General features: G+C 36.9%; 1 protein-coding gene across 1 annotated transcript in view; it reads right to left on the reverse strand.

The window, feature by feature from the left end:
• Nucleotides 1-14,556, reverse strand: part of CAMKMT (calmodulin-lysine N-methyltransferase) — a 194,315-nt gene that overhangs the window by 35,503 nt on the left and 144,256 nt on the right. Inside the window, exons 4-6 of the mRNA XM_042887140.1 lie at nucleotides 7,259-7,319; nucleotides 4,088-4,142; nucleotides 2,951-3,014 (exon numbers count right to left, since the gene is read on the reverse strand). Coding sequence (XP_042743074.1) covers nucleotides 2,951-3,014; nucleotides 4,088-4,142; nucleotides 7,259-7,319 — 180 coding nt within the window. The remainder of the gene's footprint in view (nucleotides 1-2,950; nucleotides 3,015-4,087; nucleotides 4,143-7,258; nucleotides 7,320-14,556) is intronic.

Consider the following 14,556-nt stretch of genomic DNA (forward strand, 5'->3'; position numbering starts at 1 on the left):
ATAAACCTCATGCATAAGACCACTGATTAATATAAAATATAGCAATGTATTTTTAAGTGTAGCAGTTAAAATCACAACAGTGATTCGAAATTAACACATTCATCAATTGTATTAGCTTGTAATATTTCAGTAACGTATCCTAACAGATATGTATTCACAACATGCATGTGAATACCTCATATGCCAGTATGAAATGGAGAATAATGTGAGAAATGTCAGAAACTAAAAGAAAAATCAAATCCTCAAAAGCTTGAGACTTCACAAAGCAAGGCTGTTAGTTACGCTCACTGAATAGCGATAACAACAACAAAAACAACAATAATTATGATGATGATGATAATACAAAGGCAGATTCTCAGAAGCAATGCACTATTGCCAGGTCGATTTTCAATTACATTTCACTGATGTATTCATTTGTTTCTTAATGTGCTCATCTTGCCCATTAAGAATAATTAGCAGGCTTGCTTGGTGATTTCCTGGCTTCTGACAGTGATTTTTTTCTTTTTTGTTGACAACCACTTTTACTTTTTGGAAAGTAATTTTTGGATATTATAGTATGACTGGCATGTAATTTAAGCTTCCTAAGAAATTTAAAGGGAAGATGTAAACAGTAATTTTTAAACGAGATTATTTTAATGTATAATACCTACATAAAAAACATAATACTAGGCATTAACTGCTCCTGAAGAGCAGAATCTAGACAAGAAAACAGTATTTTATCCCACATTAACTTAATTTGGTGTGCTAAACAATTAAAAAATGACATCAGCCGTAGTAAAAATTAGCAGAAATATATTATTTGTAGGCCATGACACTTGAAGCCAGACACTATTTCCTATTACTAAATATTCGTACAGATTTCACTAAGTCTGGTGTGGCTGAAACAGATCTAAATTTAGCCTGAACTCCTGTTCTAGCTAATCACTATACAGAAGAAGCCAAAAGAAAATTACCATAAAAACAGATCACAAAATTACTACTGAAGTCCATAAAACACATAAAATGCAACATAAATTTTATTATGTATTCTTTTAAGAATACTTTCTACCTACACTGTAAAGTTCTTAGTCTGCCTCACTTGGGCACCCTGCTAATATTAAGTCCATTGTAAAATCCAACACAATAAAAGCATTTTGAATGCTGAGCCTTCAGAGCACCAAATGTTAAAAAAAGAAAAACAAATTCCTGTTACAGCCTTCTACCAATCACACCTCTGAAAGGGATTCACTGAGTGAATGCAGACAAAAACTTCTTGCAAGACTTCCCGAAATAAAAGATATTTCTACAACATGTTGTAAAAAACAAAGGTGTGCTAATTGGATTATATTAGTGTATGTTCTTCAGAAAATAAAATGCTTTAACTTCTTTAATTCCAAAGACTCAGTGAATATATTAGTGCACATCCATTTTCCTTGCTAAGGATGACTTCTAAATTTCCAGAAAGTTCAGGTATGTTTGTGGAATCTGCTACACAAACTACTTGCTGACTTGATGATTACTGAGCTCACCTGAAGCTTTTTGTGGGTAAAATGACTTTTTGTTAAACAACTGCTTTCAGAAGATGTCTGTTTTCTCAGACTAGTTTTGGAACACTTTTCTTCTCTCACATTTTTTATTTTCATAATGACAGAAGGACTGGGAGAGGAGATGCTGTATAAAATGCACACAATCGCAAGTACTTTCTCCTCAGCTCATGGTTATTGTCAGCTATATTTTAGCAAAATAAGAATCCTTGGAACACAACAGAGAACTTGAATTTTCAAGAAAAAGGAGACTTTTATTAGGCTTCCTTCAAGTATTAAAAGATATAATTGGCTCTTGATTTCCATGGAATTGTGAAAGTGTAAACAATTACACTTGTCTGAGTTACCTTTGAGTGTTTTTGGCTGTGGAAGCCAACATCATCGCACTGTTACATCTGATTTACCAGTCATAAGCAATTGCTATTTTCCTAATCCACAACGTTGTTTAACTGATTTTTTTCATTAAAAAATTTCATCATGCTGGCTTTCAAATACATACAAAACTCAAATCTAAACAATTCTTACGATGCAGGGGCCAAAACCTGAAAACCTAGTCTGCCTTAACATGCAAACGGAGAGATTACCAAGGAAAAAAGCAAATAGATATCTTCCATTTTTTTCCTCTCAATTTCTAAGGGCTATTAGTATTCACTATATATATATCTGTTCTTGTTCTGTGCTGATATTTAATGTAGCCACAAATTATGCTCACTCATTCTCTCGCTTATCCAAAGTACAGTTCAATTTTCTGAACTATGTGCTCAAATTAGAAGGGCATAATAGCAATTTATTCTAACATAATATTGTAAGACATATAATACTTTCTATGTGGGACAGAGGAGTTTCGTAATCTTACATCAAGGGACACTGTGATAAACTGATAATTGTTTAGACTCACTAAATGGGCAATCGGTAGGCAGTTATAACTTACACCAGTAATGAAAGTATGCATTTCAAAATACACGATGGCAACATAAAAATCCTATGCATTTTTAAGAGGCTAATATATGAAAACAAAAAAGAAAAGGAATATAACTAAAAACCAAAACATGAAACATCACCCATAAGCCCAGTTTCTCCTGCAAAATGAATACGTGAAGGAGAGCTAATGATTTGATTCACTGCTGTACCTCCTGTAACTGCAGCTTACACACACAGAATCCTTCAGCACTCAACCATGAAACAAACATTTACTGCTGTACTTGCAGTATACCGACATGTAGATTTTTAATTAACGAAGAAAATATCAGATTTATAATGGGGGAAGCTGCAGCTTTGCTCAAGATATTCTGCATCTATTTTTTTAATTACTTATGTGGGGACTTTTTCTTAATATACCCCTTGCTGTCTGTCTTTATATCGATTGTTACTCAGCCAGTAAAAACGAACGAGCACAGCAAACCAGTTTTCTATCTGAATAAGGATACTTTTGATGGCCTTTTCATTTCCATCAGTTAACAGAACTTCTTTGACATCTGCAGAAATAGCAACCTGAAAAAAAGAGCACAGCAAACAATGAGCAAATATGCTTGTCTGTGTGGAAGTGAAGACAGGAGTGACAAGCCTTCAGTATCATGCTTCCTCACCTATTTCTCTGTAACAATCTTCAATCTTTTTTCATTTTATGTCTGCATTATTTTAATCATTCAATCAAATCAGTCAATACTTTTATCATTCCATTTGCGGGAGCCTCTATCTTGCTATCATTCTGTTCCGTAATTGCATTGTGACAGCGGATGATGGTATTCTGAGAGGCTTTCATTTGCGGGCTTCTGTTTATCTAGTAGAGCCATCATACAAGGCTGTCACTCTGCCTTTCAGCTTGCTTCTGTCTGACTGCCTGATGCCCTTCATATAACTTTGCATTGCAGGCAGATGGCTTTGTAAGGGTAATTTTTTTGTGAGCTTTGACATGCTCGCACATTGGGCTGTAACCTCGACACATTGTATAAGAGCGACAGGTTTGTCAAATGCCAATCAGTGTAACAATATGCTTTTATTTGTAGAGACATAAAAACTTGTCTAATGCACTGCACTGCTACATAATATCTCCTGAATACATGACTCAGAACCCAGAGAATGGTGAACGACTCTCCTGAATGGCCAATCTAATTCAAAAGAATCTAATTACTGAGAGCTCTGGATCATGTTTGTTGGTGTAATAATGCAGGCAAAACATTAGCAGCTATATCATGGTGCTCCAACTGTGATTCGCCAGGCTATTCCTGTATCTTAGCAAATGGGACTACAATCTGAAAAAAAAAAAAAGAAAAAGAAAAAAAAAAAAAAGCTTCAGCTATGGCAATGAAAGACAGACCATACGTGGCCTGGAATGTCACAACAAGAGATATTGACTACACGGAGGTAAAATGTTTCTGCTCATCGAGGCAACCATAAAATCAATATGATACGAAAGCAAGTCAATCTAGAAGGTCTCTCAAGACTCTGCAGCTTGACCGCAGCTGAGGCTGTTGACAGTTCTCTGACCCAGCAGTTGGAGGCACTGGAACATTTTTCCTTTTGTTTCTTCCTCTGAATGGGATTGGAATTGAGAAAAGACCTACCATGAGCCCAGCCAAGCATGTCATGCCACCCCCTAGCTCACACACAGCAAGGTCCCTGAAAGAGAGAAAGGAAATGGTAGAACCCATACAAATTAGATGAAAATGGTCAGAGAGACATATATGTTACAAGAACAAATTGCCATCTGCAGTAAGAACGGAGCTACCAGGAAGTTGTAGAGACATGACTGGGCTACCTCATGTCGTTTTGCGTTTTAAAAATAATTATGAAATAGAAAAGTCACAAAGCAGGCAAACCAGTGGGGGTTCCCTCATTAGTGTTCAGTGCAACATTACCACCGCTGAGCTGAAAAATCTGAGAAGGTTCCCTTTTTTCCCTTGTCAATGGCTCTGTCTTTTAGAACTAAACTAGCTAGAGTAGCGAAAGATAATTGTTAGGAAAGGATAACAATGTTAATCCACATTCATTCTTGCAAAAACAGTTAGAGAAGTAAATGGAGAAATTAATATTATTTATATATTGCTCTACACAGTTATGCTCAAAAGCCTTTCGATATTAAAAAAGAGAAGTTTTAAAACACGCCATATACCACAAAACAATTACCCATGAAGAAATCCGATCCTTCAATTAGCACTTAAAACCGCAAGTGACCTACAAACAATACTGTTAGGAACAAGGAAGGAACTGCAAACAGTTAAGCCACAGAAAACCAAACAAAGTTAGCGTCAAGAGTCCAAGCTGAGCCCAAGCATAGGGTTGAATACACGGTCTAAAAGGTTGCTTTTAGCTCAGACCATTGCAGGCAGTTATTAAGATGTGAGAGTGAAAAATAATTTGGTGCACAGAGTGTGCCGGATGGGGGCTTGCAGAGGGAGCCATAAAGAATGTTCTTCGCAGCCCCCGCCTGCCCCGGGAGGGAGGAGGGAGGCGGAAGGGAGGAAGGAAGGGATGCTGAGCGAGCGTGGAAACCGCGTGAGACAGCAGTTAGGGCAAGGCAGGGCTTCGGTTTGGGAGCACAACGACTTCACAGCTAAATCTATGGCAACTGCTACAGCTGCCAGAAGCGTTCCCACGGAAATAGTTCTGACTGGCAGAAAGTGGAATTTCAGCTTGGCAGACTTTTTGGTGCTCCTTCTCCTCTAAAACACCCACAATTTAAAATCTATTTCTATATACTATTTCCCCACTCACTCTAAGCTGAGCATCTAGGATGCCACCTCGATACCAGAATACAGGCACTGATATTTTGTACGCTGAGGCCACTGGACTACATTCTATGACAACACACTAACATACACTGTCTGGGTAGCATGGATTTATTTCACTGAGACTGCAGATTTTCTTTGCAAATTGTTTGTCCTATTTAATGGAAACGAGAATGAAGATGGACACAGTTTGGAGGAACAAGCCATACCTAAATCCAGTGAGAACTAAAAAAAAGATTGTGGGAAATTTGCAGTTTGTGGTTTAGATAGAATAATTATAGGTTTTTCCTCACATAAATTTTGATTTTCCAAGCCATATGTTATATCTACATGTATATATATCTAAGCTTGTATGTTACAGTATTTACGAGGCACTTGCTTCATTTATCAAAATAAACAAAGAAAGCATCCAGTGTGGGACTTTTGGTGCATTCTGAATCAAATGTGCATGTACATAATACAGACACACACGTTCACACATATAAACCACTCTAGTGCAAAGTTCCCACATTAGCAATCTTTACAGACATTTATAAATGAGAATTAAAACAAGAAACTCTGCTCTGGTTGTGCTCTTCATAGGGCAGAACCCCCAAGAACTCAGGAATTGAATCTGTGATTTCCTCTATGCTCACTGCAAGTTCGGTTACCCAAGGCAGGAAAACACACTTCAGTGGCTGGCACTGTGAATTTTACTGCCAGCAGTCTCTGAAAACAGAGTGTACAAGCTGCTATGTGTGCTGGGATGGCAAAGTTCTAGAAGGATAGTACAACAGCAGCAGAAGTGAAGCAAATATGTTCCTTAGCTACCTCCTCTGGTGGGGTGGGTTTCATTCAGGTGGCTGCTGGAGCAAAAATGAGGCTGTATAAACCATGGCAAGATTTAGAGCCAGATCTTGTCCCTAGTGATAGGACAAGGGAAAATGGTTTCAAAAGAAGGAAGATTTAGACTGGATATAATGAAAAAGTTCTTTACAATCAGTGTGGTGAAGTACTGAGAGAGACTGCCCAGAGAGGTGGTGGATGCCTCAACCTTGGAGACATTCAAGGTCAGGCTGCCAGGGACTCTAAGCAACCTCATTTAACTGTAAGTGTCCCTGTTCACTGCAGTGGAGTTGGACTAGATGGCCTTTAAAGGGTCCCTTCTAACTGAAACGATTCTATAATTCTATGATCATTGAGTTCAGAGTGGAGTCAGCAAACTGAGGGAATTAGCTCAGGTTTGATGTAAAGAGCAAGGACTCATAGACTAGACAGCTTGGTGTTCTCTAATTTCCCAACACCAAGTGTACATGGAGAGTAGGATTTTGCACACACCAAGCTGGTTTGCTTGGTATTAGCTTCATAGCGTTCATCAGAACACAACTTAGGCCTGCAAATGCAGTGTTGTTACACTTCATTCATGCTCCTAGACAATGAAACTACACGAATTTCTAAGTGCAAAGCTCTGTATACTCAAGGCGGAGGAGATGGATGCAGGACAGATTTATCTTTCAGCATTCCTACTGGGTGCTTGTCTTCTACAAGTTCAGAAGATAGGAAAAATAAACAAAATTGAACATTCAGAACTGCAGGATGTCTCAAAAATATCTCATAAAACTTAAAGAGAGGTGCAAATTCTTCCATCGCTATATGCAGGAATTCTTATGTACTTTATCAGGTTATTTTTTGCTTTCTTTTGCAACAGATGTCGATTTAAAGAATGTCTTTTATTTTTCCTGACCTTCACAATCAGTACTGATCGATTGGAGCTTCACTTTTGTTTCCCAAAAATCAAAGTGAAATAAAATGCCTTGAGTGGAAATCAAAAGTCTTTGACATATAGCAGAAAGCTTGCTGTGCAATATTAGTACCCAAAGGCAGCTCAGAATTCTTTGTTAAGAGCAACATGCTTTCACCTTGAACATTTTAAATTTAATCTGAAGACTTAAATCATAGCAATCTTTACCATGCAGATACAATAAAGCTAACAGATCAGAAAATAACTTTTTATGTTCAAATCTGTACCTGAATATTTCCCTGTGCTTTAGGCAGTAGTAAGCCAGTACTTCTTCAGATGGCCAAAGACCTATAAAACAAAAGACATTCACATTCTTAGAATAGATCTTTCTTTGTCTAAAGTAATTTGACATGTACCATCATTTGCAGATCTTTACCAATTGTTTCATTTTTCAAACTTGCCACAGTACCATGGAATAAAACAAATGCAATTTTTAATGGCACATTTCTGATTCTAAGCACCTGAGCTGAAGATTTCATAGACTTCATCCTAAGAGAAAGAGAAATTTACTTTATATAGATACACTCCCACACACAAATAAACAAGCATACAAATATGTATTGCACTCAAGACTTTAAAAGTTATGTACGCTTTAATTCTGAAAAAAAGAATTCTGACACTTAGTCATTCACGTGAATATCAAACTGCTATTATCAGTCCAGATTCCAGGTCCATCTTGCCTTGTAGCCTGTCTCTAACAGAGGATAGGAGCCTCCTTTGTTAGTTATCCTCTCTAGTCACATCATTTTGCTTTTCATTTTGCTTCATTTCTTGGGGAGGGCTCTTAGCTATTGTTAGTTTCAGTCTGACCCTAAGGAACATGCTAAGGATGATCATGTGACTAATACAAGAACACAGCACAATTCTTTATCATCTCTCCTCTCCTCCTTGGCAGACTGTTGAGGCACAACTCCTAAGTTATGCTTCGTAGCCCCCAAAAGATTTTTCTGGTTGTCCTTTGGATTTATGCAAATCTTCTTTGGCTACGATGGCCCATGGCAGAAAGCACCGCAGTTTTACTGCGCTGTATAAATAAACATCTCCTCTCTCTTGTGTTGCACTTTCCATTTGAGACCCTCCAGTTTCCATAGGGGAGCAGCCAGGAGCAATCCTGATTTTTTCACCTGCCTTCATCCTGTTTGTGACTTTGTAAGCATCCAGCACAGAACTTGCACTGGTCGCTTCCAACCCTGTCACATACTGAGAGGCACCCAAGCAAATTTACCCCCTCAACAACAGTCATTCAAGAAACTCCCAGTTACTTTGGGCCAGTTTCCCACCTAACAGGAATAATCTAACTCAAGCACAGCAGCCCATGGAGTGGGGAATGCAATCCTGCAGGCCCAATGCTCTCCTGCAGGCATCTGTCTGTATTGCTGGAGGAGCCTAGGGAAAAGAGGCTCACATTCAGGCACTTGAGATAGGCTCCTGGATTTAAGGGAGGATGAATCAAAGGCATAGGCAGCCAAATTATAGTTGTATGTGTTTTCCATCTGTCGTTGCTTAGCAATGAGAAAACATGCTTCACGTCTATCCACAGGTCAAAACTAAGGTTAGCCTCCCCCCACCACACATAGCATTACAAATTACTGTGACAGAAGCCTGACTTAGTATTATAAACTGTAGACACTTCAGTGGTTCCAGCAAACTTAAAAACAGACATTTGCGAGCATCCTTTAGATGTTTCCAGGCAGGCAAATTGAATTCCATGTAGCTTTCTCTCTTTAGACTATTTTTTGTAATTGTTGCTTCTCCAAGGACTTTAAAACATCACAGCATATTTAATGGAAGCAGAAGTTTGGGAGAAAAATTGTCTTCCTTCACTTACCGCTTGATGGTAACCCTCAAACACATAATTCTTCCTGTCCACCCAATAAATATTCTGACCTACCCTTACTTACAGTGAAAAATGATTAAAATTTATGAACGTGTTGTCTGCATGCAAGTCAAGCAAAAGCTTAGGCAGAATTTGGCCAAAACTTTGCGTGTGACTTTTGTATGACAAAGATCTTACAGGTTACAAAAAAAAAACAACACACAAAACCAACAAAATAAACCAGACTGACAATTCGTATGTAAGACAAAAACACTGAAGCAATGTTATGTGTCCTGCTTCTTACTGGTTAGGCTGATTAGATATTAAACAATGTGCTATTTTGTTTGGACTGCTAAGGGTTAAAATAAAACATTCACACACGATTACCCATTCTTCAGTGAAACATACACTAAGAATTGTACAGGATTTTCCATCTCTCTTTTGAGCAATTTAATGCTTTTGAGCATTGCAATACGCTAAAATGACAGATTTTGCAATAAATATAATAACTGTTTAAATATTTTAGTGTACAACATAAAGAATGTTACAGCTTGCAATGACTCGTGTAATAAAAGTGGTGTTTTTTAAAATATTTAGTGAAGACATGGCTAATTTAATAACATTTATAATGCTACATATCTCACATTACACACACACACACACACACAATATAAAATAAGAAAAATAAACTCTTTCATAGTAAACTTTTAGCCTGAGTGGATTTATCAAAATACTTGTCAAATGCAGCAAAATACTTCAACATCAGAGTTTTCAGTGCACTCAGTCAAATGTTTCTCACTTTTCCATGGTTATTATTGAAAGGGCACTTTAAATGGTGTCACTGAATCTTTTATGAGGGGTCACTGTTCTTTCCCCTGCTACCATTACAATGTTGATACTGGCTGAAACTGCAGGAATATCAGATAGCTCTGTGCTGAGAGAAGGGAAAAGCACCTTTGGAAAGACAGTGCTCTTCTTAGGGCTGCTAACATACACGGCTCTTCCCCACGCCATAGGAAAGAAGGTATCACCTCAGCTGGCAGCTAAAGAAGAGGCAGTCAGAAGTTCTATCACAAGCACAGGTCTCAAGTGTGGAAGCACGCAGCGTATCCAGCTAAGCCAAGATGCCAACAGCAAGAATACCTGTGTTAATTTTAGTAAAAGGAAAAGCTTCTCGTGCTTGAACAGGTAGGTAAGCCTCTTTGCCTTCAAAACAAGGATAAGCTTAAAGATGAATGTGGAGGAGTTTGCATGCTGCCTTCTTCCCCTTCACTCTGACCTACATTTACCAATACAATGACCTACATTTTGAAGTATAAGATAGTTCTACTTCTGTTGAAAATGCTCAGCTGTAATGCAGAAATACAGCAATTCCTGAGTTAAAAGCTACTGCAAAGTTTTAAAAGCGTAATTTGTTTCCTGCAAACATATACTGATATGCATACATGAATTAAGTTCCCTGTGAAATTTTAATAAAATACATGCATTAATAATAGCATACAATAATTATTTGATATCTAAAATAAAATTGTTGCCAATTTGAATTGTGAATTTGATTATAAATACACAACATTGGATGGGTACCTATTTGCGTGTGCAATTACTTACACACAATGGACAATTATTTACACTTGTATAGGCAAAAGAATATCAAAAGACCCCCAAATGGCATATGAATCTAAAAGGCTATAAATATACTAAAAGACCTAGACAGCAAGGCTACAGATCTCACTGTAAAAGGAAACAGAGCAAACCAAGAGTTTCATTTAGCAAAAATAAATATTTCACATCATTTGCTGGCATTTCTGAAGATATTTATCACCCCGAAAACTATGATGAGAAAACAGAGGAGGATTGCCAGAAAGCACTGGAATATGTATTGAAATGAATAAAAAACCCACTAATTTGTGTTGGAATTTAGGATGACTTCAAGAAGGATTGTGATGAAGCCTTCAGCAGTTCATGTCTCAGTAGGTAACCTTTCACTGTTAGGATGGATCCACTGCTCCACGGAGTGTTTACCATCCCATTTGCAAATGTGCCATAAAGCCCATGAAGTCCATATTTCCAGACAGCTTTGTGACAACACTACAGTGGTAATGCTAGAAAGATATTAGCACTAAATAGTATTATGCCAGATGACGAAATGTTATATATATAGACACATACAAAATGCATTTCTACAGCACTTATCACCACATTATAACATCTCACCACAAGAATGGATTTTACCTCGCAAGAATTTGATGACATAGTGAATTTCTATTGTTCAAATTCTTCAGGTTAGGAACCACACTGGGAGACAGAGACAGATTAAGTTACTTAAACGTACTGAATTAAATTCTGGGAAGGTCAACAATAATGCCTGACTCATCCAAAATCCTTGAGGTATGATTTAACAAAAAAAAAACCAAAAAACAAAAAACAAAAAACAAAACACCCCAACTTTTCCCACAGAGAAAAAACACATTAAAAAATAAAAAATAAATAAAAAAAGCACAGTAGTGCTAAGAATGCATAAACCAGTTTTCTCCAAACCTATTCTTCAAACCAAACTTCAGCTCACAGTGAAAAAAATAACATACAGACTCCCTTCTGAAAACGCTTTGTGTAACCATCAGGTGGAGCATCACTTCTCCAAAGTAACAAAAAATCTGTTTATTTTCCTGTTCTATTACAATCTACTGCCATTTTGAAATGCTGAATTCTCTGTGAGAAAATTTTGTTCTAAAAATAAACTATGCAATAATTAAAAAAATAATTACAGTTTCTCCTCTATGGCTTTAACATAAATTTTAAAGAATGCCACCACACATTTGGGTAGCAAATACTGATATCTAATATAAAGTTCTTAAAGTACAGCATACTAGCAGAAAACATTTAGCAATGATGGAGTGCTGGGAATTTTAAGACACTGCCTTTTTAAAGAAGACATTTGATGTTGGAGCCATTAGTTCTCTGCACTGCTTCATAGGTACAAAGAAGTCAGAGTAGCTGCTGATTACTTTAGCTGGCATAGCACGAGATTAGTGCAACTCTGCTCTACTGTCTGCCACTGCTATAGGCAGCAAACAAAGGCACAACTGGAGGTGACAGGTGAACCATCCCTTGAAGCTCTGAGTAGAAGGTATAAAGCTGTCCTTCAAATGCCTCACTTGTACTAGGAGATTAACAAGTTTCTTTCCAAGCCAAGCCAAATGGCAAGTTTTCTTTGTCACTTTTTCCTAGCACTTCACACAGCCACACATAAAGACGTCTGAACTAAAAACATTACTTCATCAATGTTTATTTTTTATTTGCACTTTCAAGCTGTGTGACACCACCATAGTAACTTGAAGTTTCCAGTGAATATTAAGCCTTAAATGCAAGGGCAGTCTACATTGTAAAAGTCAACCATCTTCCCCAGTTTAATATCCTCAAATACATCTTTCTCATATGTCCTAATTGTGCAGCATACCTGCTTTAATAGTCACCAAATTGGGAGGAAAAACAGCAAAAGAGGCAAAGAGATTAATGATGTCTCAAACCAAACAGCACAATTTTATTGAGCAATGAAGGTTTACTGACTTTATGAAAGATATACCGTTGGAGGGCAGAAACTAGTATTGTAGTACAGTTATCACTTTAATTTCACTGTATGAAATCTTGTTTTCTATTAATTATGCCTTATTTTTTGGTCACAAGGGAAGGTAAGTTTGATGATTTCCTTCTGGTTAGTTTTTTGTGCATGAGCACCACCGAGCACAGCCAGAAGCACAGCACATCTGCTGAAGGTCTTAGAAAAGTGAGAGAACAGGTAAAAATCAAGGTTCTATAGCACAGCAATTTGGAGAAAAAGTCAAAACAAGGCTCTAACAAATATAATGAACTGTTGTATTAATGAAGCACAAGAATTCACTTTCAAGTGAAAGAAAAATGATGAAGTTGTGGATAGTACTATTAAGACTAAGAAAGAGTGAATGCATAGCATATGTCTGGCAAATAAACCTTGCTAGTAATGCATAGCATGACCATCCTAATTTGGGTAACTGCTTGAGTAAAGAGCATGTAATTAACTGTATTGCTGTACGTGTTTACGTTGCATGACTAGTTCTCAAAAACACTTCCAGCTCTCAACTTTCGTCAAATTCCATACATCAAATACCAAATCAATGTAAAAAAGCTATCAAAAACGTTGCTCAGTATAGACAAGCAGGACTTATTTTCACTCACTTAGCAAAATCTGACACAAATGAAAGGCTATCATCAATCCATGTTACCTAAGATACCACCTAAGGTGTATTTAGCTTTAAAAAACCCCAAACACACATAACAAGGCACTATTACCATAAACGTTCAGGTTTTTTGCTGCCTTAAAATTCATGTACAGGAAAGTGAAAACCTTCCACAGAAAATGGCTTTCATAGTATTATAATGACAAGTATTCAGTCACTTTAGACAAATGAAGAAATAAAGAGAATTGATGTGAGGAAAAATAATTAAAAAAAACCCTTTAAAAAAACCCTTTTTATTGAGTCTGCAGTACAGAGAAATCCAATTTTCAAACTCGTATTCTCATGTTTACATTTATACCCATCTACAGCACAAGCAGATAAAAGAAGGGTCAGTTTCACTAAATTGGTTGCACATAGTGTGCACATAATTATAAAACTATTCTCCAACAGAGGTCAAAATTCAGTCTGGGAGCAGATTTTCAAGAGGAACTAGAGAACGCTGTGCCCTCCTGGACACTTGGCCACTTCAAGTATTAATGTAAGAGCTAACCAGATTTGAAAGTCCAATTGTCTAATCTGAGACTCTGAATACTGAAATTAATCTCGAGTTCATTTAGAAATGAACAACTTCAGTGAAAAACACATACAGTGTACATAAAAGTAACAGCCTTAACAGCCTTAGCAGTAACACCTTAGTCTTACTGTGCCTGGTACTAACACATGTGAAGAGGAACAATTCTTTGACAGGGAGAATGGCTAGCTTACTTTTCCACAGCAGGATTGCTATAAGTGAGTTTGAATAGGTACAAGAACACTAGAAGAAATAGAAGATAAAAAAAGGAATACATCTCACCATTTTTTTCTATGCACATGCATTTTACAGAAACTCATGTCTCTCTTTCAATCTAAAACAGAATTTATGATATTCAGATCATTGGAAAATATGTATAAGCACAGGCTGAGATCTTCAGCCCAGGCAAAATGGCCTCAGCACTGTATCTCTCACTTTCATTCTCATTATTATTCATGACTAGGAGGGAAACATGATGGTTTGCAATCTGCAAATTTCTTTTAGAGTGCGAAACTTAAGAGGCTTGGTGGAACTGATGTGGAAATACAGTAAGAAGTCAAAGCTGTATAAGTACACATACCTCTTCCATAAGAAAAATTGGCAAGCTGTACAAATCTACGTGTATGATTGTCTTTAACATGCTTTTTTTCAAATAAATGAATTTGATTGTGTTGTGTGTGTGTTTTTTTTTACCTGGTTTTCAAATAGTTATTAAAAATTAAACAACACTGGAACAAACCTTTTGTGATTATAGCCTTCATTCTCCGGCAAAAAAAAAAAAAAAAAGAAAAGAAAAAGAAAAACCCTGGATCTATAAATTTATGTACTATTGTAGATGTAAATTACAAAATTTTACATTCAACTATATTAAAACATCTATTCCAAAAATGATTACCAGTTGTGAAAAGCAGACAGGCTTATCAC

The sequence above is a fragment of the Lagopus leucura genome, unplaced genomic scaffold, assembly GCF_019238085.1.
Source record: "Lagopus leucura isolate 7727_CA_CO unplaced genomic scaffold, USGS_WTPT01 Super-Scaffold_73, whole genome shotgun sequence".
Classification (NCBI taxonomy): Eukaryota; Metazoa; Chordata; class Aves; order Galliformes; family Phasianidae; genus Lagopus; species Lagopus leucura.